At 56.8% G+C, this 25,827-nt stretch overlaps 1 protein-coding gene across 5 annotated transcripts in view; it reads left to right on the forward strand.

The window, feature by feature from the left end:
• Positions 1 to 25,354, forward strand: part of KIF21B (kinesin family member 21B) — a 77,118-nt gene extending 51,764 nt beyond the window's left edge. For 2 of the 5 annotated variants that reach the window (XR_012655723.1, XR_012655724.1), the window contains exons 16-36: positions 67 to 174; positions 1,429 to 1,497; positions 2,220 to 2,449; positions 2,738 to 2,885; positions 3,022 to 3,216; positions 7,930 to 8,031; positions 8,368 to 8,533; positions 8,992 to 9,052; positions 9,512 to 9,569; positions 10,296 to 10,501; positions 11,004 to 11,078; positions 11,817 to 11,930; positions 13,958 to 13,996; positions 15,943 to 16,079; positions 16,564 to 16,744; positions 17,552 to 17,716; positions 18,938 to 19,055; positions 20,100 to 20,270; positions 21,674 to 21,873; positions 22,525 to 22,726; positions 23,342 to 25,354. Coding sequence is in view for 2 of the 5 variants with exons in the window: in XM_032801610.2 (XP_032657501.1) it covers positions 67 to 174; positions 1,429 to 1,497; positions 2,220 to 2,449; positions 2,738 to 2,885; positions 3,022 to 3,216; positions 7,930 to 8,031; positions 8,368 to 8,533; positions 8,992 to 9,052; positions 9,512 to 9,569; positions 10,296 to 10,501; positions 11,004 to 11,078; positions 11,817 to 11,930; positions 13,958 to 13,996; positions 15,943 to 16,079; positions 16,564 to 16,744; positions 17,552 to 17,716; positions 18,938 to 19,055; positions 20,100 to 20,270; positions 21,674 to 21,873; positions 23,342 to 23,396 (2,598 nt within the window). In the remaining 3 variants the exon portion in view is untranslated. The remainder of the gene's footprint in view (positions 1 to 66; positions 175 to 1,428; positions 1,498 to 2,219; positions 2,450 to 2,737; positions 2,886 to 3,021; positions 3,217 to 7,929; positions 8,032 to 8,367; positions 8,534 to 8,991; positions 9,053 to 9,511; positions 9,570 to 10,295; positions 10,502 to 11,003; positions 11,079 to 11,816; positions 11,931 to 13,957; positions 13,997 to 15,942; positions 16,080 to 16,563; positions 16,745 to 17,551; positions 17,717 to 18,937; positions 19,056 to 20,099; positions 20,271 to 21,673; positions 21,874 to 22,524; positions 22,727 to 23,341) is intronic. The other 3 variants (XR_012655725.1, XM_032801610.2, XM_032801611.2) reach the window with 3 other exon arrangements.
• The last annotated feature ends 473 nt before the right edge of the window (positions 25,355 to 25,827 follow it).

Genomic DNA, 25,827 nt, shown 5'->3' on the forward strand with positions numbered 1-25,827 from the left:
TGGATGGGCACGGCCCCTTGTGCATGCTCCTTATGCTGGGTGTGGGCTGTTGGCGGGGGCCTGCAGGTGGCACTGATGAAGCAGATGCGGGAGGAACAACAGCGGAGGCGGCTCTTGGAGACCAAGCGGAACCGGGAGATCGCCCAGCTGAAGAAGGAGCAGCGCAGACAGGAGGTGAGAACCCAGTGCCTCGCCAGGGCTCTGCAGACAGGGCAGCTCTGGCTGGGGCCTGTGCCCCTCACTCGGCTCTGAGCCCCCACACCAGCTGGCATGGGTGCAGCAGGGAGTGCAGGTTCTCCAATGGGTCTGGGCCTTTCCTAGGGAAATGCCCCAAGCCAGGCTCCTTGGGACCAGATGGGGAGGGTGCTGAAGGGCCCTCGCTGATGCATGATGTATCAGGTCCCCTCCCCTGTGCACAGGTGAGCAGTTACTTATGTGATCCAGCCTGCTCCCAGAGCCCCTGACACAGGGCGGGACGGGGACAGGGCAGGGTTGAGACAGGGAGTGGGACCATTAGGGATAGCAGGGGAGCCCTGCAAAGCCGCGCTGAGCCACGGGGATGGCTGAGCGAGATGATGATGGGAAATCTGGAGCAAGCGCTGCACCAACAGAGCACTAGATTCCACTGTCTATTATGCTCATTGTAAATCTGGAGTTACTGCATTGACATTAGCGAAGTCGTTCCAGATTTACACCGCTGCTACGGAGATGTGAATCCAGCTGTCGCCTGCATCAAGAACATTCCATGTTCAGCCCTGTCAACAGTGTGCTAGAGCTCTTCTGGGTGCCTGGCCTCTGGGATCAGCGCCTGGCCTGGCCTCCAGGCTCACTCCTCTCGAAGCCCTTGATGGGCCACTGGCCGGCCAAGGCTGCAGGTTCTGTGATGCCAGGAACAGGACCCAGCAGCATAGAACAGTGTAAAACCCTGCCTGGTTGTACAGCTGGGTGCCCTGGGCAGAAACCAGCCACGCCACCATCTGTCTGGGGACTCCTCCCCCTGCTGTAAGCGCAGCACATCCCCTCCCCCAACCAAGTGTCCATCTGTCTGTCCATTCTCTGAGATCAGCACCTGGTGGAGTGGTAGGTTCCTCCTTTCCCAGGTCAGAGGTGATTGCTTCCTCTTGCATTTCTAGTTGTTCCTCAGGGCAGGTACAAATGCCACAGTGCTGCCATCGCTTACAGCAGAATAAACCCTGATTAGCCCCAGTTGCTCCAGGTTTTACACCACTGCTGGTGAGATCAGAATCTGGCCCATGGCCTGCACTGAGAACATCCCATGTGCTGGCCTCAGGCAAGGGGATGGAGGAGCCCTGGGTCCCCTCCCCTTCCCCCATTCCTGCCATGGGTTCTACCCCAGACCCTGGATTTCTCTTTAGCGGCTCACGCCCGCTCAGGACTCAACTGAGGCTTGGTTTTTTTCTCACGCAGTTTCAGATCCGGGCGCTGGAGTCTCAGAAGCGGCAGCAGGAAATAGTGCTGCGAAGGAAAACCCAGGAGGTGAGTGCCAGCCCCTTGTGCCTACAGGGGTCTGGAGAGCCGCTCACCGGGCCGTGACTGGGTGGGTGCTGAGGCTTGGCTCCTGGATTGGGCTGTTGGCAGGGCAGGGCCCTGGGGCTTCTCCAGATGGAATAGTCCCCTCTGCCATCCCAGTGGGTTGTGCTCCACCAGTGCTGGATTGTTCCCAAGGTGCTGGCCATGGGTGGGGTGGTTTTCCCACAGAGCCTGGAGGTTTTATAGCCAGAAGTAACCAGTCAGGAGATGACAGTGATTGCGGGGGAGGAAACGCCTGCCTCTGGGGGCAGCTGATCTTCTGGGGTCAGGAAGGAGGAATTCTCTGCATGCCATGTGGGACTGTGCACAACAGGCTGTGTCCCCCTCCCCCATTCCTGGGGCTGGATCCTGGCCCTTCTCTGATCCAGCCTCCCCTGGGTCCTGGCAGCCAAGTCGGTCACTCATCCAGGCTTCCTCCTGCCCCAGCACCCATACAGCTCATGGGACGATGCTTCGATCCCGTCTCGAGGTCCCAAGCCCCTCCTGATGCATTCTGGAAAAGTGCTATCCAAGGGTACTGGACCTCCACCCAGCCCAGATAGGCTCAGTGCTCTTGAAAGGTGCTCAGCTGCTCCCAGACTTCCTTTGCCATCTGAGAAGGGTTGGAGTCGCTCTGCCACTGGGATGTTCCCTAGGAGGCCCAGCCCTCAGGCACTGTTCTCACCCAGGTTTCTGCTCTGCGCCGCCTGGCCAAGCCCATGTCGGATCGGGTCTCTGGGAGGCTGAGTCAGAAGCCAGCCATGCTGGACTCGGGTGCGGAGGTGTCTGCTAGCACCACCTCCTCGGAACCAGAGTCCGGCTCCCGCTCGGTCTCCAGCATCGTGCGCCAGTGGAACCGGAAAATCGACCACTTCCTAGGAGACCCTTCGCCCTCCATGAATGGGGCTCGGCCCGTCAGGTCAGACCAACACTTACAAATCTGTGTCCCCCATGGCCTTGTTCCCTGCTTGGCCCTCAGGCCCTGGGCTCCTGGGTGTTAGCCGGGAGCAGAGTTCTGTGGGAACATGGGAAACAATCATTCTATCATCGTGGGCGACTCTGCCATGTGGTTTGACATGTGGGACTCTCCACATTGGCTGAAGGCAGCCCCAATGTGTAAATGCCCCTCTGTCCTGAGCACTAGCGGGCGTGATGGCCGAGCGCCCACCCGGCGGAAGACCCCTGACCACGTCCCATCTCACTGCAGGAAGAAGTTCCCAAAGAAGGGGATGAGCCAGACCTTCAGCAAGGCGGCCCGGCTCAAGTGGCAGTCACTGGAGCGGCGCATCTTCGACGTCGTCATGCAGAGGATGACCATCGTCAACCTGGAGGCGGACATGGAGCGGCTGATCAAGGTGAGGTGTCGGGGGCAGTGGCCTGGTGGGCATGGGGGTTGGGTGGCCTGAGCATGACCGAGGGCCAGGAGTGCTGGGAGGCTGCTGGCGCCTGGACCGCGCTGGCTGAGGCGTTTCCTTCCCAATCGCCTCCCAGAAACGCGAGGAGCTGGCGCTGCTGCAGGAGGCGCTGCTGGGGAAGAGGGGAAAGTTGCAGGCGGAGAGCCCGGAGGAGCAGAAGGGCCTGCAGGAGCTGAATGAGGAGATTGAGGTGCTGACAGCCAACATCGACTACATCAACGACAGCATCGCTGACTGCCAGGCTACTATCATGCAGCTGGAGGAAACCAAGGTGCTGGGGGAGGGGGCCTGCCGGGGCAGGTTGCAAGGGAGTCTGTGCATGGGGAGTTGGTCTCATGGGGGAGGAATAGGGGGAGATGGTTCCCCTTACAGCACATAATGCCCTGGGGTGGAGTGCTTTGGGGGCTGGTTGATAGTTGGGGTGGGGGCCTGGCTGGACTATCCCTCTAGGCAGTTTAAGCATAAGGGGTGCAGGAGGCAGGTTTGCAGGGTCCTCATTGCTTTCTAAGCCCCAACCTCTGGGCTGAAACGTTCTGTCATCAGTCACACAGGGAGTCAGGGCCAAGCTGGCTCCCTGCTCTTAGGCCCCAGAGCTCACCCCTCCCTACAGAAACTTCACAGAGCAGCTGTTGCAGTCTGGCTGCTTTCTATGCTTGTGTTTGCTGATGACAGCTGTACAAAGCCCAGTTCAGCAGGTGCCTGAGCACTTGAGGGGCGGGTGTGATAGGCTACCATAGGCCCAAGCCAGGCTAATGAACATGGCTATGGCTTGGCTTGGACCAGCGGAGGCCATGAATCAGCCCTCTTCAGCTGCACGGTCTGCACGGCCAGGACCAGGATTTAGGAAGGCCCTTATATGTTGGTTCGTTAGAGTCTCCATCAGTGCTGGAAGGTTTATTTGTGGAAGGGACTGCTGCGGAGAGTATGATGTCCATCGCTAGTTGCTAGGCCCAACAGCCCTGATGGGAGTCCTGCACATGCTGGAGTCAGTGGAAGCCCTGTCCATACCATGGGACAAACATACCCATGGTGTACCCAGTGCTGCGGGCAAGGCGTGGTTTAGCCGCGCTCAATCCTGTCTGTGTGCACAGAAAAATCCATGTCAGCACCAGGCTCCAGCCTGGGTTGCTGCCAAGCTCCAAACATGCTTAGAACATGGGCTTTTTCCATTCCCTGCGTATACGGCAACACAGCCTCCTGTGAGAAACTGCCTCAACAAAGCCCAGTTCCACAGTGGTGTTCCTGTAGCCCAGACCGAAGCTGAAAGCTGTTGTCAAACACTGAGTCTCTTTTTCCTTGTCCTGCAGGACCAAACCCTGATTTCTCTTGCTTAACTAAATTCACTGGCTGAGGGAGTGGGCTCTCTGTACTAACAGCTATTAGCAAGTCTTTCTTCTCCCTGCTAGTCAGGTAATTTGCATTAACACAGATACTAGCATGGAGACATTTCTGTTTCAGCATTGTTTTTCCAACAAGCTGGTCACACCCACACACAGCCACTTGATTACAGGGCTGCTTAACTTTTGTAACAGCTTCTACTCTATCTGAGACCTTCTCAAAGCTACCCCCACTGGATTTTTCAAAAGGAAAGTCAGTGGATCCATTAACAACAGAAAACTTTTGGCTGTTAGGAACTAAAACTTCCTTGATTAAATCACTTTCACGCCCTTTAGCTGCAGTAAATTGCTTGCACAGATTACCATGAGGATTTCTTTCCTTAGCAGCTTTTCTAAGCAACAATTCACCCCTTACAGACATTTTGCTTTTACCTTCTTCACCCAGGGCTTGCTCTAAAGGAACACTGTCCTGATCCACAACAGACCTTTTTTGGGTTTTACTTACATCCATGATCACTTTTGGCCCATTAGGCAGATTTCTACCCACTTCCCTTTTAGGCAAACTTATAGACTTACTAGATAAAGAGTTTGAGGTTAATCTTTCCTTCCTTCTGCAACCTTTTCGTAGTCACTGGCAACCTGCATTGTTAGGCTCAACAACACACGTGTTTATAGGATTATTTCCTCTTTGTTACAGTTTATACTGTCGTAGGTACACATAGAAATCACTCTTCTGCTTCTCTGTGCCTTGGGTAGGGTATTACCCTGATCCGACAGAGCTGCTACATCCTTTTCAGCCAACATTACAATGGCAATTACAAGCACCAGAACTTGGTTGTCTTGGGATTTTGCAGAGACAAATGGATGCAACCTAGTTACAGTGCCTTATTCCGCAGACCAAACTTAGAAACCATTCTCCTTCTGTCTAGCTTAATTTACACCAACTCGAAGACATATGAATTACCCTTATTCCATCACAGGCTGAAGCACCTTCTGTCTGTCTCACGACACAGAAAGCTGGGAGACTTACATTCTCCTTCAGACCATCACATTGGGATTCATTTCTTGTCCAGCAACAGGCCATTTCCTTCACTGTTACAAATTCTCCATCACAGGTAATAACAGTAGCTGATAGGGGAACACTCATCTTCACTATCTGCTTGTTTCCCAAACTTTGCTGACTGCACTGATACAGTCACCAGGCTGCCTAGGTCATTCAGCTTTCCCTACAGCACATTTGATCTAACAGATTAAGTGTCGCTTTTTTTACTACACTGAGCTCTTCAGCAAATCACATTACCGGTTTTAGTGTTCGCTTTACACTGCACTAGCCAATACATCCATTCGGCCATTACATCTCCTTTTTTTCTCAGTTAGGGCTTCCGCTGACAGTTACTTGAATATAAATCTGAGAATGTTTCTCAGAGAAATTCATTGGGTCTGCGATTTTTTGGTTTCTTATTAAATTAAAATTTTTTATCTTTTTGGCATATAATTTCGTGCGGATCAGCAGGTATTACCGAGGTGGGGGAATCATTTGGAAATTTGGTAACCTCCGGATTTTCTTACATGCGGCTACATTCCTCTCTAAGTTGGAGGGGATCTGCCAGCACGAGGTTCTCCACAGTCCCGTGCATGGAGGCTGCAGGGACAATCGGTGGCTGACCTAAGCTCGGTGTGACCGAAGGAGCATTCCCGTATATCCAGGAGTTAATGGTACAAGTATAGCCTTTTGTTTTTCCGAGCCAAGAAAGATCCATCATTTTGTGATTGGTCGAATTTTGGTGTAATTAAAGGTGAAATCTGCAAATGCTTGGATGGTTCAGTTTCATCTCTGCTTGAGTTTGCAAGCGTGCCCAGCATGACCCAACTCCTGTTAGTCTGTTCGTTTGACGCCACGTAGATATGCCGAACGTTATTTGCAGGGGCAAAGGAAATGCAAGGGCCGTTGTTTAACCAGGCTGCATCGTGGCAAATAGAATATATAGGTAGGATCAAGGAGAAATGGGCCACGATGCAATGCAGACCCACCCAACTAAAATTAATCATTTATATTGTTTATTGGAGGTTAAAGGGTAAGGGGCAGTCTGTATGATTAGATAATGATTAATTAAACTTTAAAAAACACGCTTAATGATAAAATTTACTAACATTTTATAAACAGGATGCACTTTAGTAGATAATATCTTACAAATACAAACCATGCATTTGACCGCAAGTAGATACTCTGTTTGAAACATGTGAGCTGAGAGAGAGGCTTCGAGGTGATCAGGCTCGGTTACGGGGGTACACAGGATACACAGGATTCGTTTTTCTTTCTCCTCTCCCTGCCTGCACATGGCAGGGCGACCTAAACTACCCACTATGACATCACAGAAGTGTCATAGGGGACGGAGCCCAAAACCTGTGTGTGTTCGTCTCTGATTGACACAAGCAACGTTTACACCAAGTAGGGGAGCAGGTGCCAAAAAGTCTGGCTTTGCCCCCAAAAGGTGAGGTGATGCATATTGTTGTAGAATGCGTTCAACACTGAATGACCAAAGAAAAGGCCAGAGCAATACCGGTATGGCAAGTTCTACAGGATGCAGACAGGAACTCATCTTAACACTGATGTCAAATTTTTGTAAAGGGGAGTGGGATTTTGACCAAAAAGGAAACTTTTGTTTTATCAAAAAGTCATTTTTAATCAAATATTTCCACAGAAGAAACAATAGCCCTAACAATGTGGCCTTTCTCCCTGGCACCTTTAGGGTGTCTGTGCTGCAAGGAAAACCTCACAGCACAAATCTCAGAGCCTGGATCCATTGCCTTGGGCTCGCAGGGCTACGGGGCTAAAAAGAAGAGTGTAGACATTCGCACAAGGGCTGGAGCCTGGGCTCTGTAACCTGGCCGGGGGCGGGTCTCGGAGCCCATGAGTGGGAATGTCTGCATTGCTACTTTTAGCCCCTAAGCGCAAGCCTGAATCCTTCAGCCTGAGGCTCGCTGCTGTGGGTTTTACTTTGCTGGGTGGACGCACCGTTAATGACATGAGGGGTCTGACCCAGGTTAGCACAGTGTAGATCTCTGCTCCCCTCCTAGCGTCTGGAGGACGTAAACAGGTTTGTTAGTATATGTCTACACTTAATCTGCTACAGCTGGAAGGCTTAGGTGTAGACACCCCCCGTCGCAGTAGGTAATCCACCTCCCAAGGAGGGGGCTGTTTAGTTTGGTCGGCAGAGCTACTCTGGGGGAGGCAGGATTTTCACACCCTGGAGAGAGACAGCTATGCTGGTGTAAGTTCCCAGTGTAAACCTGCCCTTGGTCTGCTCTGATCACCTGGCTAGCAAGCAGCTCCTGCTGTCCAGGTGGTAGAAGCTCCTCTTTTTTTAGATCCACAGGTGTGTGGTTCAGTCCCCATAGATGGCCCAATCAGGGGCCTGGTTCCAGGCACACATCCAGTGCAAGTGCTCATGCACAGTATTGGCGTGCGAGTTGTTTTCCCCACTGCCTGTTCGCACAGCGCCTGTGTCCCCGCCGGCGTCAACCAGTTTAAGGGAACCCCCCCAGTTACATGGCACCGGTGTCTCTGCTGGCCCTCTGCTTTCTGCCCTTCACCACCCCCAGCGCCGTTCTAATTTCCCTCCCTTGGGGTCTCTCCTGCGCTGTAGGAGGAGCTGGACTCCACCGACACCTCTGTGGTGATCAGCTCCTGCTCCTTGGCTGAGGCGCGCCTCCTGCTGGACAACTTCCTCAAGGCATCCATCGATAAGGTCAGGCAAGGGGCCTTCCAGTGGGGGTGCAGCTCTGGGGGTGGGTCGCAGAGCATGGGATCCCAGGAGGCCCCCTGTTGGGATGGGATCGCAATTGTTGCAGGTCAGGTTTGGAGCTGTGGCTATTTGGCTGGGCCTGGGGCATTCTTTGTGCGTGGGTGAGGAAGACTGTGAGAGCCTGGCCTGTGTGCTGCTGGACCCAGGGAGGGGAATGGGTTACAAGCAGCAGCTGAGTGAGGCTGGTGTGGAACCTGCAGCTGTGCCCAGGGACAGAGATTGAAGCCAGGAGCTGATTCCCCATCCCACTCACTGTCCCATCCTGCTCCCACCAAACAGGGACTGCAAGTGGCTCAGAAAGAAGCCCAGATCCGCCTGCTGGAAGGGCGCCTGAGACAAACGGATGTGACTGGCTCCTCCCAGAACCACGTGATCCTGGATGCCCTGCGGGAGAAAGCGGAGTCCCACCCCGAGCTGCAGGCGCTCATCCACAACGTGCAGCAAGGTGGGTGCTGGACTCTTCCCTCCTGGGAACCTCCATGGGTACTGGGCATTGGCTGGCAAGGGAGCAGGCAGCGCTGATGTGGGGCCTGGGGCTGGCAGCAGCTGGGAAGGCTCGGGGTATTTCTCTGCCCCCTGCAGATGGCACGTCTGCCCATTGGGACAGATGGAGCCTACCCCAGGGCTCTTGGCGTTGCTCTGATCCTGTGGGCAAGAGTGATGTGCCCACTCCTTCCAGATGTTTTAGCCCACATGGTCACAGCCTGTCCAGCCGTGAGGATGCACTAATAGTGCTTTGGTAGCATAGAGTTAATGATACGATAGCAGTGATCTGGGGAGTCCCAAGGACCTAAAGGGCCACACGCTGATCAACAACCACCTGGTGGCTGACTGTGACCGGACTGGCCCAGTATGGTGCCCTCTGTCGCTTTGACACACTCTTGTTGGCTATTCCTTGTGCAGAGAACGGTTATGCCAGCACAGACGAGGAGATCTCAGAGTTCAGCCTGGCCTCGGAGGGGAGGTGAGCACACCAGGGAGCATGCAGTGTCCCAGCCTTGTGCACCCCCAAGCAGCAAGATCTATGGAGGGAGCGGGGCGCATCTCTGTGGCACTCACTGGCAAGATAGACCCGTTAGAGCTTGGCAGCTAAATTCTCCAGGCTCTGTCTGCACTGAGCATGCTCCAGCCCCTCAGAGCTTCTACGTGTGACTCAACAGTGCACACGCTATCCACACGCAATGACTGGCTGTGCTCAAAGCCAGGTGTGCAGGGGCTGTACAGAACTATCCCAGCAACCGTTCCTCTTGAGGGCCAGGGGCAAGATGGAGCTGGGAGGGAAGAGGGCCCTGAAAGGGACTGGGAGATGGGGCTGTACCTCGGGGAATGGGAGGAGGAACTGTAGCCGGGCTGGTGATAGGGCGTTATGGGGTGGGAGTGAAGCCTTGAGGGGGTCAGCTGTTTAACCCTTTGTTCCCTACAGCTTCTCCCAGTCTTTCACCATGAAGGGCTCAGCCAGCCAGGATGACTTCAAGTTCAAGGTCAGTTCCCGACTGCAGGCAGGGCCATTTAACGTAGTCCAGATGGCCGTGGCTGGATGTTGGTGTGGGGTCCTCAGTCCATTGTACTCCCTCTCCCATTGTGCTCACAGCTGGGTGGTGGCCCCTAGTGGGGATCTTCTCCATGGGTGGAATGCCTTGAGGAGCTGGGTCTGGAACTGAAATAGCCCAGGGTCTGGTCTCCTGGTGACATCCAAGCCTGGCATGTTACTTTGGCCCCATAAATGGCTCCTTGAGTTGTAAAGCCTACTTTAAACCCTCAAATGCCACATCATTGGGCTGTACTGGGCTTCCCTGAATCCAGGCAAGGTGCCCTGGTGCTGTCTACCCCTCTTCTGGGAGGAAATAAAACCCATGTGATACCCTGGTGCTGTGCGCCCTTCCTAGCGGCTAATTGACTGGACCAGTCCCTCCATGTGCCAAATCCTCCTGGGAGAGCTGCTCCGGCACTCTGGGCCATACACGTTCCAGCCTGGCACAGGGGGTACTCCCTGTTGCCCTCATTAATGAGCTCCTGAAACGTTAATGCCGGCAACTGGGGCCCAACTGAAAGGTTTCCTTAGATCTGCCACTGCTGAGTGCTTGGCCCCAGAGCTTCTTGGAACTGAATAGCCAAGGGGTGCCAGCATCTCGGACTCACTCTGCGTGCTACCTTCAGGCAGTGAACTCCTTCCATCTCAGCCCTCCCGTCACTGTGTCCCGCCATAGGGGGAACCCAAGCTGTCAGGCCAGATGAAGGCTGTGTCGGCTGAGTGCCTGGGACCCACGCTGGACATCTCCACCAAGAACATCACCAAGTCCTTGGTGTCCCTCATGGAGATCAAGGAAGATGGGATTGGCTTTTCCATCCGGGATTCCTACTACAAGGATAAGGTCTCCCGCACCATCAGCCTGCCCACCCGCGGCAGCACCTTGTAAGCCCTGGCAAGCGTGGGCCCCAAATTCTTACAGGCCCTTGAGGGGGCAAGGTGGGCTGGGCCATCATATTCTGCCCTTGGAGCCTTGAGTCTGGACTCCTCTCGGTCGACCCAGCATGCAGTGGTGGGGCCAGCTTGCTCTGCCATCTTAGATTGCCAGTGTCCACAAACTGGCTGTCGGGGGGACCGGGCATTGGGAAGGAGACTGGATGCCCAAGAGCCCTCTTATCGAAGGCATGGAGCTGCCTTCTCCTGCAGCAGTCTTGATGATGAAGCCAACAGGACCTGCGCTCACAGCGCAAACCCTTAGGTGGGGCTGCTGGCCTGGCCTTGGGTCCTGCCGGGGCCTGATCCAGCCCACCAGGCCCCTGGCTCAGGAGGTGGATCTGCGCGCTGCCCCAGAGCTCTTGGCTCGTTTGCTCTCGGGTAGGCCTATTCGGTGCGGAAGGGCCCTGTCCCAGGGAGGGGCGATTGCTGATCTGGTCTTGCTCTGTTCCAGCCCCAGGCAGTCCCGTGGCTCGGACATCTCGCCTCTGACCCGGAGGAAATCCTATGACCGGGGGCAGCCTGCCAGGTGAGTGGGGAGAGGCTGGAGAGCACTTGGGCCTACCTCCCCATTGGGGACTGGCCTGTGCACTCAGCTGTGCCCAGGCACGGCGCTGGGTGCTGGATCCAGCTGTTGGAAGGGATCTCAGGAGATCATCTAGTCCAACCCCCTGCTCAAAGTAGGACCAATTCCCAACTAAATCATCCCAGGCAGGGCTTCATCAAGCTGGGCCTTAAAAACCCATAAGGAAGGAGATTCCACCACCTCCCTAGGGAACCCATTCCAGTGCTTTACCACCCTCTTAGTGAAATGGTTTTTCCTCATATCCAACCTAGACCTTCCCCACTGCAACTTGAGACCATTGCTCCTTATACTGTCATGTGCCAAGCTCCAGCCTCTTTGGAACCCCCCTGCAGGTAGTTGAAAGCAGCTATCAAATCCTCCCTCACTCTTCTCTACTGCAGACTAAACAATCCCAATTCCCTCAGCCTTTCCTCATAAGTCATATGCCCCATAAGCTCCCTAATCATTTTTGTTGCCCTCCACTGGACTGTCTTCAATTTGTCTACATCCTTTCTGTAGCAGGGGGCCCAGAACTGGATGCAGTTCTCCAGAGGTGATCTCAGTGCCAAATAGATGGAAATAATCACTTCACCATGGGCTGGCTCTGCAGGCCTACCTGTGCTGAGTGGAGGTCTGGGGCAGGGGGTAGGTCCCCAGACCAGGCTTGTAATCATGGGTCTCTTTCTCAACACCCCGGCTCAGGACTTCAGATGTTGGCTTCACGCCTCCCTCATCCCCTCCCACCAGGCCGCGCAACGACCGCAACGTCTTCTCCCGCCTCACCAGCAACCAGAGCCAGGGCTCCGCGCTGGACAAGTAAGAGCCTCTTGGGGCAAGGAGCGGGTGGGGGGTGAATCTCCAAGGAGTCCAGCCCCAAGAGCAGTGAATGGCAGATGGTGACTCCCATGAATGTCCCAGGGTACCATCCCCACTCTGCCTTGGGCCCGGCAGTCCCAGGCTCTTGCTGGGCTCGTGAAGCAACCAGGGCGAAGGCAGAGAGCAGTGCAGTAGAACTTGACATGGGGCAGCATCTCCCTGGGCAGAGGCCCAATTCCAGGCCTGTCTATAACCCCATTGATATGGGGGGGCTTTTTGGCCCCCCTCTACTGGCTGGACCTTGGCTTGGGGCTGCCCCTGAGCTGCCAAGCCTGGGCCTTTAGTTCAGGCAGAAGCAGCTGCTGTTGAGAGCCTGGGGTGGCAAGTGCCCTCCCTGTAGATGATCCAGCTGGAGGCTTGTTGTTACGTTGCATTGCTAGAGCCCTCAGAATAGGCCTGAAGCGGTGCCCTGGCCTTTAGCGCTGTGTGCGCGCATGTGCCGTTGCCCGGTCCCCTGCTGAACCCGTGGGGATCCCCTGGGGGGCTGGGTCTGTCACAGGCCCCACTAGCTGCCCTGGGCTCTTCAGCTCCTGCTAATAGCTCTGTAAGGCCCCGGTTCAGGCTCTAGTGTGTTGGCCAAGATGGCGGCCGTCATGCTGGCTGCCTGCAGGGGGGAATTTCACCCCCGGGGACGCTGCTGGGTGGATTTGGCTGCAGTTATAAAGTGGTTGAGGTGGGCCCAGGGGGCTGTTAGCTGAGGACACTGAGCCACCATCCTGTCCCCAGTGAAGTGTGGGGCTCATCGGCGCTGGGCTTGGCAGGGGGCCCCAGGCAGTGAGGAGGCTATTTCCCAGCCGGCCCCACCCCTAGTTCTGTGGGGCACTGGCTGTGCCATCACACCTGCCCCTTCTGGGCCCTGGTTTCTCTCCTGCTGTGCTCTGTGGGGAGACGCCGGGTGCTCGCAGGTCCCGGTCCCCCTTAAGAGGTGAGATGGCTGCTCGGGATGGGGTGAGCTTTCCTGGTGCTAGGGGCCTGTAGGTGCTCTAATTGCTCCTGGTGCCAGGGGCTGTGACCCTTTGGAGGTGGAGTGGGGGTGCTCTCCAAGGGCAGCCTGTGGTTTCTATGAGGAATGAGTCTACCTTAGGACTGCCTTCGACAGTCACGGGCCAGCCCCTGTGCAGGTGCAAATTGGCCTAGCTGCGGCTTTGATTTACAGCCCCCGAGGGCCTGGCCCTATGAGAGCTGGTAGCAACCACCTCCCATCTGCCTCCCTGCAGAATCCCAGTTAGGAGGCAACATTCTAACTGGGGGCTGCTGCCTGCAGCTCAGGAACAGCCCCCGTCTCCATCCCACCTGCTAGCAGACCTCACAATAGCGCAGAGCTGGACAGCAGCAGAGAATCCTGTGGCACCTTATAGACTAACAGAGGTTTTGGAGCGTGAGCTTTCGTGGGTGAATACCCACTTCGTCAGACGCAGGTCCTGCGTCTGACGAAGTGGGTATTCACCCACGAAAGCTCACTCTCCAAAACCTCTGTTAGTCTATAAGGTGCCACAGGATTCTCTGCTGCTTTCACAGATCCAGACTAACACGGCTACCCCTCTGATACTTGACAGAGCTGGACAGTGTCAGAATACCCCGGCCATACCCCGAAACCAGAAGTGCTGAACCTGTGGGGCTAGGTTGGATGGCTGATGGTAGTGATGGGACCTGGGGCGGGGACCATGGGAAGACTGGATGCAGGAATCCCCAGGCGAGTTCCTGGGCCTGCACTGTACTGGTCAGACTGGGTGATTTGTAACAGTCTCTTCTGGCTGAATGACTCCAGTTCAGCCTGAAAGATCTTGTGTCTGAGCCACGTGTCCCTTACTGCTCCTCTGCCCCTTTCCTCTCCGGTTTTCTGTGTCCGCTTCTCCCTCTCTACCCCGCTAGCTTGGATGCAATAACAACGCTCCACTCTGACTCTGCTGCTGCCTCTCTTATCCAGGATTTTTTCTCCCATAATCCTGCTAATTTTCTGTCCCTAGGTCTGACGACAGTGATTCCTCTGTCTCGGAGGTGCTGAGGTACATACAACTTTCTATTGATTAGAACTCTCCTGCTTCTCGCATTTCCCTCCCCCTGCCCTGCATGTTGAATCTATGCTGGCCAAACTCTTGGGTCTTGCTTCTTTGCTAAATCTATTGGGACTCTGTCCTGGTGCTGCTCTTGCTTGCTATGTGTCCCTCTTTCCTTTTCTCTGCTTCCCCGCATGGCCCTGGCATGCCGTATCCAGCTGTGGAAGTCCCTTTCTGCCTCTGGTCTCCAGTGCCTTAAGGTCTGAGCCATCGTCTTGAAATGCAGTGCTGGGTGTTTAAGCGGATAGCGTACGGTGCTTTCACTGGATGGGGGCAGCTGCATGCTCTATTCTGCCTCGAGGTCAGGGCAGGGCGGGTAGTGATGATATCTTGCGCTGTGTCTGGTCTAGCTGCAAGAGGCAGGGCAGGCCAGCTGTTGGAGCCGATGGATGCTTGGAGGGTCCAGGCTATGATGCTGTGTCCTCTTCTCTCGCATCTTCCATTCAGACATCTCAAAGCACTTGACAAACGTGGCTTCAGCCTCCCAGCACCCATGATAAGGCTGGTCAGGATTGTTATCCCAGTCTTGTGCCTCGGTTTCCCCATCTTCAAAGAGTAAACATCTGGGCTGCAGCCTCATGGCACCGAGGATCCTGTGGCTGCTGCTGAGGCTTGTGCAGCCTCCCACATATATTAGAGCAGCCTTGGGGTTGTTCTAACTCACTGCAACCTCCCAAGGGGCTGCTTGCCAGTCATGCCACAGCCCAGAGTTCCCCTAATGGGGTGTGCTAAGGCCTGGCCTGAGTTTGCAACAAGAGCCACATAGAACCAATTATGCTAGCCCAAGGCAGTGTCTGTGCCAGGACAACTCTCCCTCCCCCATGCCCTGCACATCAGAAGGGCCAGGCTGGTAGAGGAGCATCTCCCCACTGGCCTTTGGGTGCCTATTTGAGACACCGTGGGCCTGACTCTGACACCCTGAGCACCATCAGCTGGAGTAGTGGGTGCTCAGCGCCCCTCGAAAAATCCATTCCAACTATGCCTCAAATGTGCCATGTGACCCTGGACTAGCCCTTTCCCCTCCCCATGCCTCAGTGTCCCCACCTGTAATCCAACCCTGCTGGGAGGAGGGGAGGTGCTTAGAGATCCTGGCTGGGAAGTCGCATTGGGGATATTGACCCTCTCCATGATGGGCTCTTTCCTCAGGATGTCGATCCTTATGTGCTCAGTGCTCTGGAACCTCCACTCACAGCCCCATTGGCTGTTGCTGGGGCAAAGCCTAGAACTGGTTTGAGACATGATTGTCTCCTGGCCGGGGAGCCTGGACTCCTGGGTTCTCTCCCTGTTCTGGGGGGGTCGAGAACTCCTGGGATCCGTTCCCAGCTCTTCCATTGATCCGCCACGTGACCTTTTAAAAATCCCTTCCCCATCTGCCAAACGGGTGGGTCGGGTGGGAAACCAGAGTGGGTCAGATGGAGAGAGGGCACTTCCCCCTGCTGGCCACAGGGTGGTGCCCTTATGCCCCACACAGCACGGCTGGAGCAGGGCCCCAGTTTATTCAAGCCTGGAGCTTCTGGGGGTTGGGTCTGGAGCCAGCCTGGACTCCGTTTGCTTGGGGATCTTGCCTGGATGGGGCACAGGGGCCACCCACAGCTCTCACTGGGGGGCGCGGTAATCTGTGCTAGCAGTGAGATGGCCAGTGTGTGAAGCTAGCTTCCTTTCCAAGCCCTGCCCCCAGCCAAGGCAGGGTCTGCACAAGTCCCTGAGACCTTAGCATCCCCCAGGGGGGCCTTTTTGGGGAGCAGGCTGCCCCGCAGCCTCTGTCTATGGTTTGCTTTGCTCCGGAGCCCCACTAGCAGGCCCTGGCAGCCTCGCGGGGCGGGATCTGGTTTCGTTATAGGTCACCCAGCCAGCGCCCCCCTGCTGACACCCTTCCTCTCTCTCTCTCATGGAAGGGGCCTCATTAACCCTGTGGGCGGTGCGAGGAGTGCCCGGACAGCCCCACTACAGTGCATCTCCGTGGCTGAGGGACACTCCAAGCCCGTTCTCTGCGTGGACGCCACCGATGAGCTGCTCTTCTCCGGATCCAAAGGTGCGTGCCTCGGGGGTGGGCTGGCCGCTGAGCTCTGGGTGTGATCGCTGGGGAGTGAGCCTGTTACCCCGGGGAGGGGCTGAGCCGCCCCGAACTGCGGGGACAGTCCACGAGCCTCCTGCTTGGATGGCACCAGCCTGCCTGAGAGCCCCAAACACCACAACAGGGTGCAGTTCTGGGTTCCCCCAGCAGAGTCATGCTGCACGAGTCATTAGGCTGAACAGCTGTGTGGTGACATCCCTGAAGCGAGCTGTTGGGTCCCTAGTGGCCGGATGTTCACCTGACACTAATAGACCCTCCCTCTATCAGCATTTCCAGGATGCCAGGGGCTGGATGGGCCACGAGGATTGAGCTCCCCTCTCACCCCAGGACTCCTTGGAGCAAGGGGAGGCAGTGTGTGTGTGTTTGGGGGGGAGCCAGGGGGTTCCTATACTGAGGACAGGAAGGGCTCCACAGTCTCACGTGCTCCTACCTCCTCCTGCAGACCGGAGCTGCAAAATGTGGAACCTAGTGACAGGCCAGGAAATCGCCTCGCTGAAGGGCCACCCCAACAATGTGGTGTCCATCAAGTACTGCAGCCACTCAGGGTTGGTCTTCACCGTCTCCACGTCCTACATCAAGGTGTGGGACATCCGGGACTCGGCCAAGTGCGTCCGCACTCTCACGTAGGTACCTGGTGCGCTGAGGCTGCCCTGTGGGCCTGGCCAAGCTCAACGCGCTGCTCTGCCAGCGTCCTGCACCCAGGGCAGCATTGCAGAGGCCAGGCGGCCGGGCTGGACTGAGTCAAGGAATGCTGGTCGCTCTAGGCTGGCCTGGCTCACGGAGGCTCTGTGGCTTGGTGCTCTGCTCTCAGGGCAGTTGCTCCTCTTGTCTGTTTCAGGGGGCACCCTGCACCCTACTGCCCATGATTGCTTTGACCAGGGATGGGTAGTGACCCATCTGCAGCTGCCAGCACCATTTCCAAACCCCAGCGAATCAGCCCCTCTCTCTGGTGCCCAGCCACAGACTGAGAGGGCCCTTTGCCTGAAGTCCCTCCCCGGGCCTAAAATCTGACTGGTGGGAACATACCGGGGCTGCCTGTCAACATCAGCTCCAGGCCAGGGGTGGGGTTTTTGTCGCTCCGCCCTGGGCATTGAGGGGCACGCCTGCTGGTATGGGTCTGGCTGGTTGCTCAGCAAGGCACCTCCCTTGGGGATGCCCCCGAAAGCTGCTGCCTGGGTCACCCTTGCTGTGCCATTGCTCCTGGCTTGAGAGGATGTGGGGCTGAGAGCTCATCCTGGCACCACTGGCACTGCACGTGGCCAGGAAGTGGTGTTGCTTCACCCTCTAGATGGCTGAGGACAGACGCTCTCCAGCCTTCTAATCGGTCCACAATGGGCTAGATCTTCCATTTCACACAATGTAAATCCCCACCCCCTACCCTCCAAGAGTCTCTGCCATGAGGCTCACCTGTTTCTGTCTCTTTGGCTTAGCTCTTCGGGTCAGGTGATCTCTGGGGACGCCTGTGCCGGGACCACGACCCGCACCATCGCCAGCGTGCAAGGCGAGCACCAGATCAACCAGATTGCGCTCAACCCTGCCGGCACCATGCTCTACGCTGCTGCCGGGAACTCCGTCCGCATCTGGGAGCTCAACAGGTCTGGGCGGGGCTAGCTCGGGCCCCCAGGCTAGGGCAGCTTCTGTGGGGAGGGAGATGGGTGCTGCGTAGGCAGAAGGAGCGGCTGGGCTGGGCTGGGCGGGGGCTGGAAGCTCTGTTGTTGAGGCAGGGGCGGATTTGGACTGGCACCAGGGGAAGCTGCACTGGCACAAACCCCAGCATGGAGCAGCTTAGCCTGTTTGCTCTGGGGCTTTGCACTGCATCTGCCCCAGCAGCTGCTGATCACACCCAAGGGTGGCTGAAAGCAGGACCCAGTGCTCTTCTCCCAGCTGCAGCCCTTAGGGCAGAGCTGGGGAACCTTTTTTCTGTCTCTGGTCATTGACCCACAGAAAAAATCGATCACGAGCCACTCATCTGCCGGGGGGTGGAGAGGTTTGGGGCTTCCCCTGCAGCAGGTGGTGGGAGAGGATGTGACACAGTAGGGAGCAGAGTGGATTGACCTGGGAATGTTGTTTGGTTTTACTGGGACTTTCTGCATGGGGAGTGGGCAAGCAGGGGATGACTTTAGGTGAGGGACAGTATGTGAGCCAGGAAGGGAGGGTGGGGCGAGTCAACATCTTTGCCCAGGAAACTGGACAAAGGGAAAGGAGGAGAGAAGGAGGGGGAGAGACCCTGCTGGAGGGGTTTTTGGTTTGTTTTGGGCTGGCTGGGAAGAGGCAGGGAACCCAAAGTCAGAGGGGCCTGGCTGGGGGGGTCCTGGTTGTACCTACAAGCCCTGCTTAGGACTGTGTTCCTGTCCTCTAATAAACCTTCTGTTTTACTGGCTGGCTGAGAGTCCTGGTGAATCGCAGGCAGTGGGGGTGCAGGGCCCTGACTCTCCCACACTCTATGACAGAGGGCGCCATGGGCCAGATGAAATTAAGCAACGGGCTGGATCCAGCCTGCAGGCTGTAGCTTTCCCCACCCCTGCCTTAAGGGCTCAGCAGACAAGCCGGTCACCCCCTGACACTGCACCTGAGCCCATCTCCCCGCCCCTAGCCCAAGGCCACGATCACAGCCATGGTACTGAGGGATATGGTATCCCCGAGATTGCACCCCGGAGCCCAAGGTCCCCACTTCTGCTTGGGATAGTGGAGAGGAGTCGGGGGCTGGAAGGATCCCGCCGGGAGCCTTGGAGACTGGGCCAGAGAAGGGACTGCAGGAAGGAGCACCTCCTGCTGTATGTGCCCCAGACCCTGACGCCCCTGCCTCCTGCTTGTAGGTTGCAGCCTATCGGGAAGCTGACCGGCCACATCGGGCCCGTGATGTGTCTGACTGTGAACCAGACTGCGAGCAACCATGATCTGGTCATCACCGGCTCCAAGGATCACTACGTCAAGGTACCCTGGGACCCTCCCTCCGTCCCACTCATGGGCAGCACAAGGGGCCTTTGAGCCTAGGATCTGCTGCTTGAGCCAGCCCTCCCCACCCCCATGCATAGCCGCTCTCCAGTAGGTGCCAGCTACAGGGGCTTGCTGCTCACCAAAGGCTTGGTGAGGAGGGGACGTGCTGGGTGGGGTTGTCCAGAGCACCCAGTGTTGGCCTAACTGTGCTCCCAGGGGGGCGGGAGGGAGGCGTTCTGTTGATCTCAGTGGGAGCAGAGGGAGGCCAGTGCTGAGCACATTTGCAAATGCTACCAGGGTCTGAGAAATGCCATGAGCCCTCCAGTGCTCATGGCCTGAAGGACCTGTTGCCTTTGCAGCTGGCCAGCCTTCCTGTCCCCACACCTGCCAGGTGTCCCTGTGGGTCATGGGGAGCAGGGTCTGTGCACTGTCCCTAAGAATGTCCTGGAACCCAGATCCAGGAAATGCTGGAGGAGCTGCCATGTCTTAAAGTGCTGGGCTGCTCATCAGCCGTGGAGACCAGAATTCCTGCTGCTTGGCCCAGGCCTCCCCTCCGCACACCCCCACCACCTCCTGGTGCCTCACGCATGGAAGGTGGAACCAGCCTCTGCTGAACCTGCCACCCAGGAGGCTATTTTGTCTTTGCAACGTGGCCCCCTGCCAGCCGGGTGCTGAGCTGCGCCCGCATGTCGGCTGCCAAACCATTGGAGGAGGCGGAGATTTCTAGTCCCAGCTGAGCCGGGCGAGGTTCGAGCCAGCGACCTGTATCTCAGCCCTGGTGCTTGGCCATTGTGTCCTCACATGGCTTCTGCCCATGGATCCTGGCGTGGCGTAAGCAGGCAGAACCCTGCTGCGGCCAATCCATTCCTGTCTCATTTCACTGGCCCCGGCTCAGCATCCCAGCAGTAGCTGTGTGATCGGATGCTCTCGCTGTCCCCCGCCTTGCTGAAAGGGCTGTTGCTGGCCAGATGACCTGAGAGCGGCTGGTCTCCTTTGCTACCGGGGTTCACAGTGGCTGCCCTTTGGGCTGTTGCCTTGCAGATGTTTGAGATCACAGACAGCGTGGTGGGGAATGTTGGCCCCACCCATAACTTCGAGCCCCCACACTATGACGGCATCGAGTGTCTGGCCATTCAGGGCGACGTGCTCTTCAGCGGCTCCAGGGACAATGGGATCAAGAAGTGGGATCTGGAGCAGCAGGAACTCCTCCAGGTATGGAGGGGGACGAGCAGGAAGTCCCTGCTGCTGGGCGGAGGGGCAGAGAGATGGGCCCAGACCCACAGCGTGCTGTTTCGAGGGCTGGTGCCAGGGTCTGGAGCAAGGACATAGAATCTGCTGGAGAGTGACTGTACGGTCTGGAGCGTGTTCCCTCCGTCCTGGGGGCAGAGGATCAGAAAGCAGACACAGGGACCCCATCCTTACATTGCACATGAGGCCTCTAGGCAATGGAAGAGCCCCGGGGGTTGCAAACCACAGTGGCTGCTATGGTGGGTCCTGAAGGCAGTTTACAGCCGTGGGCAATGCACAATGGCCAGTTCTATAGCGCTGGACCCCACCTGCTGCCATCAAAGGGCTCAGTGGCCTATGGGAAACGGGGACAGGTTGGTCTGGGGTTAGATGGTGCTCAGCATTGTCCCTATTTCTGACCTTGGTGAGTGTGACTGTCTGGTCTCTGGGACCCACACACCGCAGTGCCTGGTTCTCCAGTTCAGTGGTGACGCGCAGCAGTGCAGGTATGGCCTCCGGTGAGTCTGGGATGGAGCAGCAGCCAAAGGGGCCTGCAGGCCGGTGCTGGGAGGCAGGAGGTCTGGCTCTGCCATGAGACTTGGCTAACACTTTCAGAGGCTTCCATAGATTTTTGTGGGGGGCCCTCTGTTTTGGAGAACCTACTGTGCGTCTGCCCAGGCCTGGGTTGTTCAGAGGAGCTGGGCACTGTGGGAGTCAAGGGGACCAGTGGGGGCTCTGCCCCTCTGAAAATGGGGCGGTCGGGGTGTCCCCCAAAATGGAGGTGCCCAGAGCTAGTCACCATTTGTGGCTGTGTGACCACTGCCCCTCCCCCACAGTCTCTCCCCTATGAAATGGGGCTAATGCTCATTTTTCTTCCCACTGGAGCGCTGAGGATTGATGGCAGACAAATAATTAGACGGGGTGGGGGGGAATCTCTTTGATTGGATCAGCTTCTGTGGGTGAAAGGGACAAGTTGGAAGAAGAGCTCTGAGTTGCAGACTTTCCCTTTTCCCCCTCCACAGAAATTGGTCCAATCAAAGATTTTCTCCCCGATTGTCTCCTGGGGCGGAGCCCTCTTCTCTCCTGCTGAGCTGCTTCTGTAGCTCACCAGAGTCCCGTTGTCTTGAATTCAAATCCTCGGTTGCTGCTTGATGAGAAATTGAGCGGAGCTTAAAAATTCCAGATCTTGGCCAGATGTGGGGGGTTTGCATCAGCCCATTACAGACTCAGCAGCCAGCTGCAAACCCAGCATCTGGCTCTGGCTGCTGGCCTGCCCCTGCCCCGGAGCTCGGGGGCAGTTCGGGTCTTGGTGGCCCCAGCTGGCAGCGCAGATCGTGCTCTGTTGGCCCGAGGGTGCTCACTGGCTCTGCCCTGTCTCTGCCTGCCAGCAAATCCCCAATGCGCATAAGGACTGGGTCTGCGCCCTGGCCTTCGTCCCCGGCCGCCCCATGCTGCTGAGCGCCTGCCGCGGGGGCATGGTGAAGGTCTGGAATGTGGAGAACTTCACGCCTGTTGGGGAGATCAAAGGCCACGACAGCCCCATCAATGCCATCTGCACCAATTCCAAGCACATATTCACTGCTTCCAGGTGAGGGCTGTGGGCGGGGCTAGGCCCCTGCAGCTTGGGGGAGGGAGGGAGGTGTGACCCCCAACTCACCTTGGCGCAACAGAGCCGCAGGAGCTCTCCAAACCCGCTGTTGCTCCCCACATGTGGCAGGGCCTGGAATGGCACAGGGAGCAAGGGATGGGAACAGCACCGGAGCTGGGCTGCAGATGGTTTGGTGTGGGGCAGCAGTCGGCTGCAGGGCCCCCAACCCCATCTAGCCTCTTGCCTCCTCCATCTCTCAGCCATTGTTAGCCTGCCCCACAGCAAGGCTCCTGTACCCCATCCTGTTATGCCGAGCGCTGGTCCTGACCTGCCCCGCCATGCTTTTGGGATGCTCTGTCAACGTGCCGGGACTAACCAGACCTGGTGCTGCTGGCTCTGCCGCACTCAGCACAGAGAACGGGCTTTCTGCCTGCCGGGCACCAGCTCCTCCTCGAGGGCACCTTGTGCATCTCCAATGAGAGCGCCACGGCCCCCGCCCTCTGCTCCGTGGCCCCCAGAGAGGGTCCCCAGGCTCAGGCCAGCCCCTGCAATGTCGCTGGCACTCTCTGATCTCCTCTTTTCCGACCATGTCCCTTTTCTCCTTTCCTTTCTCTTCCTCTCTTCCCCACTCTGTTTCTCTCTGTGCCACAGTGACTGCCGGGTAAAGCTATGGACTTACGTGCCTGGGCTCACCCCCTGCCTTCCTCGCCGCGTCCTTGCCATAAAGGGGCGTGCCACTAGCCTGCCTTGACCCTCCTCCTGCTCTCTCTGGCTCTCACCCCCTCTCTGGCTCTCTCTCCTTTTCTTTCTCTCTCTCTTCTCTCTCCGCTCTGGTCTCAGCTGCTTCTTAACGGTATGAGATTCTTTTGGATTTTCCCCCCATGTAGAACTCTTTGCAAGAGAAGACTGTCCTCTTGGCCCCTCCCTGCCCCCCAGGTTGCTCTGTGCCTTTGCCTTGGGGTGGCTTGCCTGCCCCCTTGTAGCAGTAGGGAAGAGGCGTCAGGGCTGGCAGCTCCCCCGGCCTCTCCAAAGCTCAGTCAAGGGGTGATTGGATCCCGCAGCTGGCTTGGTGCTGCATGGGGTTTGCTCATCTGACTACTGCTCCTCCTGGGCAACTGCTGGGGGGGATCCCCGCCCCATTCCCGCCCCCCACTGCATCACTGGCCACTGCCAGTGAGGTGCCACTGGCTGAGCCTGTGCTCTGGCCGAGTGTCCTGTTACTAGCGCTCTGGGGGATTATGCCACTAGTGGGCAGCTGGGCGCATCTGCTCCCTCCTTGCACTGGTTTCTGCCCACCTGTGGCACAGCAGCCTGGCTATCCTGGGCTGCAGCGTGATGCATTTGGGGGTGGGGGAGTTGGGGCAGGGCGTGGCCCCTAGCCGATTGTACTCGTTGTGCTGCCTCTCCCAGCTGGGGAGGGCGGGGGCGCAGCCCTCGGCCTCACTTCCTCTCTCTCTTCCTTCCCCAGTGACCTGACGGTGAAGCTCTGGAGCAGGAGAAGATTCCTGAACGGCCCGACCTAGGCGCTGGAAAGGCTTGAGCCAGGGCGACTGTCAGGCTCCCTGGCGGGCCCAGGCCCCATCCCCTCTCCCTGGCCGTGAAGAGCTGGGAGCGGCCTGGCCTATGTGTGCTCATTTCTAGGACTCTGGGGTGACCGCATCTCAGCTGGGGCTTTGTGCACTGCCAGCTTCCATGGCTAGGAGGCGTAGTTCCCGTCCAGCCCCACGCTGGGTTTCATGATGCATAGGGCTTTCTGCTGACCGGGACATGGCCTTGCCAGCCACGGGGAGGACCCCGAACTGAGAGACTCAATGGGATCATTCCAGTCTGTCCCACAGCCTGTTCAGCACCCCCCATCGCTGGGTCTCCTGACCAAATCCGCATGCTGCCTGGCAATTGTCGACCTCTGCATCTGATCCACCTCGTTCTGAGCCAGGATGCCCCCACTTCTGTCCCGGGGGTGGAGAGAAGGAAGCTGGACATTGGGGGAAAAATCCCTGTGGGCATCTCTAAGGAAAAGTGGAGTTTCTGGATCTGTTCACTTTGCCCTCCCTGCCCCCACCCCTGACCTGACTGAGCCTTAATTGTGCACTGGTCCGTTCGCTCTTCCCTGTGGTCCCCTCACTGCCCATTTGGACACCTGGCTTGGTGCCATCTCTGCTGTGCATGGGACTAGCTTGTTCCCAGCTGCTGAGGGAAGGGATCAAAGCTTTTATAGTGGGGGTTTAAAGAATTTTTTTACCATCCTTGAGAATGGATTGGGACCTGGGAATTTTTAATAGCCAGGAAAGGCTTTAATGCTGGGAAAAGGGCTAAGCTCTCCGCACCATCTCACAGGAGGGGTTTAGGTTTGCTTGGGGCAGTCCTGTGGGGCCTGGCTTGGGAGAGGTCCGGGATTAGAGTAGTGTGTGGAAGGGCGGACAGGGTGTGGTTATATGGTCAGGAGAGAGGTGCGTTGGCAAAGGTGGAAGGCTTGGGGTGCTCTGGACAGGATCTGCAGCAGGGAGCAGGGCAGGGCTAGGATGGAGCTGGATGAAGGGGAGGATGGGGGTAGTGGGAGGGGCCCACATGAGACTTGAGGTGCATTAGCAGAGCTGTGGGAGCAATGAGTGGTTGCCCATGCCCATGGCCTGCCCGTGCTCTGCTTGCCACCCACCTGCACTGCCAGTCTGGCACAAGACACTAAATCACCAAGGTCACCCCAGATTTGGGTTTTATAAAAGTCAAAATTCTGTAAGGTCTCTCGCCACCATCTCCCGCCATGCTTGGGTGCCCTCCTTCCTCTGGGGCATCCACAGCCAAGTGCCTGCAGCTGCCAGAGCCACGTGGGCATCCCACAGCGCTGCACTCCCCAAAGCACGTGGACTCACTTTCACTGGGATCTTTCGCTACCTTCACTCCCCCCCTCCCCAAAAGACTGGCTAAGGCGTCCCAGTCCCATGCAGCCAACGCCCAGTGCAGTCGGACCCTTCGTCACCTAGATTTTCGCTGCTGCTTAATGCCATGGAGGTGCAGAACTTGCCGTGAAATGGACCTGAGGGAACGGCAGCAGGCTGGCCGTTTTCCCCAGGTGCGTTTCTTGTGTTGCGCCGCACATCACATACGGCGGTGGTTGGAGTCTTGTGTTACGGATTGATCCCCTTCAATGTGCTGGGGGTGGTGAAGTGTTGGCCCTTCAGCTAACCCCATCAGCAATGGATTGTGTGTTCTCTGGGATCCAAGACTTTCAGTATCCTTTGTTAACAGATGATTTCCCCTGGTGTCCTTCTACACGGCAGCTCGAAGGACAACACCAAGGGGTTCTTACCCCAGATTTGACCTCCTTTCAAACTTATAACCTGGATGGGAAATGTTTCAACTCTCTAAACAGCAGCAGCCTCTTTATTTATTTCTTTTGCCTTTTGGTAATCCAGCTGCCATCTCATAGTAGCAAACCCTACAAAAACAGTGATTGATCGCCCCCTGCTGGAAAAAGTAAAAATTGCCTCCAATCACTGCTGCTCTGTGGAACCAAAGCAGTGTTTCTGAGGTGGGAAAATGTGTTCAGTTCCATCATGCCTCTGAGCATCTGGCTACTGACTGGGATGGGGAACTCAGAAGTCCTGCCACGGTGCTGGCTCTGGTGGGATCCAAACACAGTGACTTGGTTTGCTCAGCTACGTGTGATAACCACCCATCATTCTCCCACTGCTACCACCAACGAAAGGAGAAGCATCCCCAGGGCTCTGCTGATGCCATGGGGGAGGGGAACGCAGGTTAAAGTGATGCATTTCCAGCTACTGAGAGAGTGGATTATATCCAAGATACCCCTGATGGAACAGGATTAAATAGGCTGGGAGAGAAAAGATGGATTTTTTCCATTTGGCAACAAGAGGGACAAGCAAATGTGAATTGTCTGAAATGAAGAGGATGGGAGCTAGGTGCTCTGAGTCGCCACTCGTGTAGCTGGTGTGG

The sequence above is a fragment of the Chelonoidis abingdonii genome, chromosome 4 (assembly GCF_003597395.2).
Source record: "Chelonoidis abingdonii isolate Lonesome George chromosome 4, CheloAbing_2.0, whole genome shotgun sequence".
Lineage (NCBI taxonomy): Eukaryota > Metazoa > Chordata > Testudines > Testudinidae > Chelonoidis > Chelonoidis abingdonii.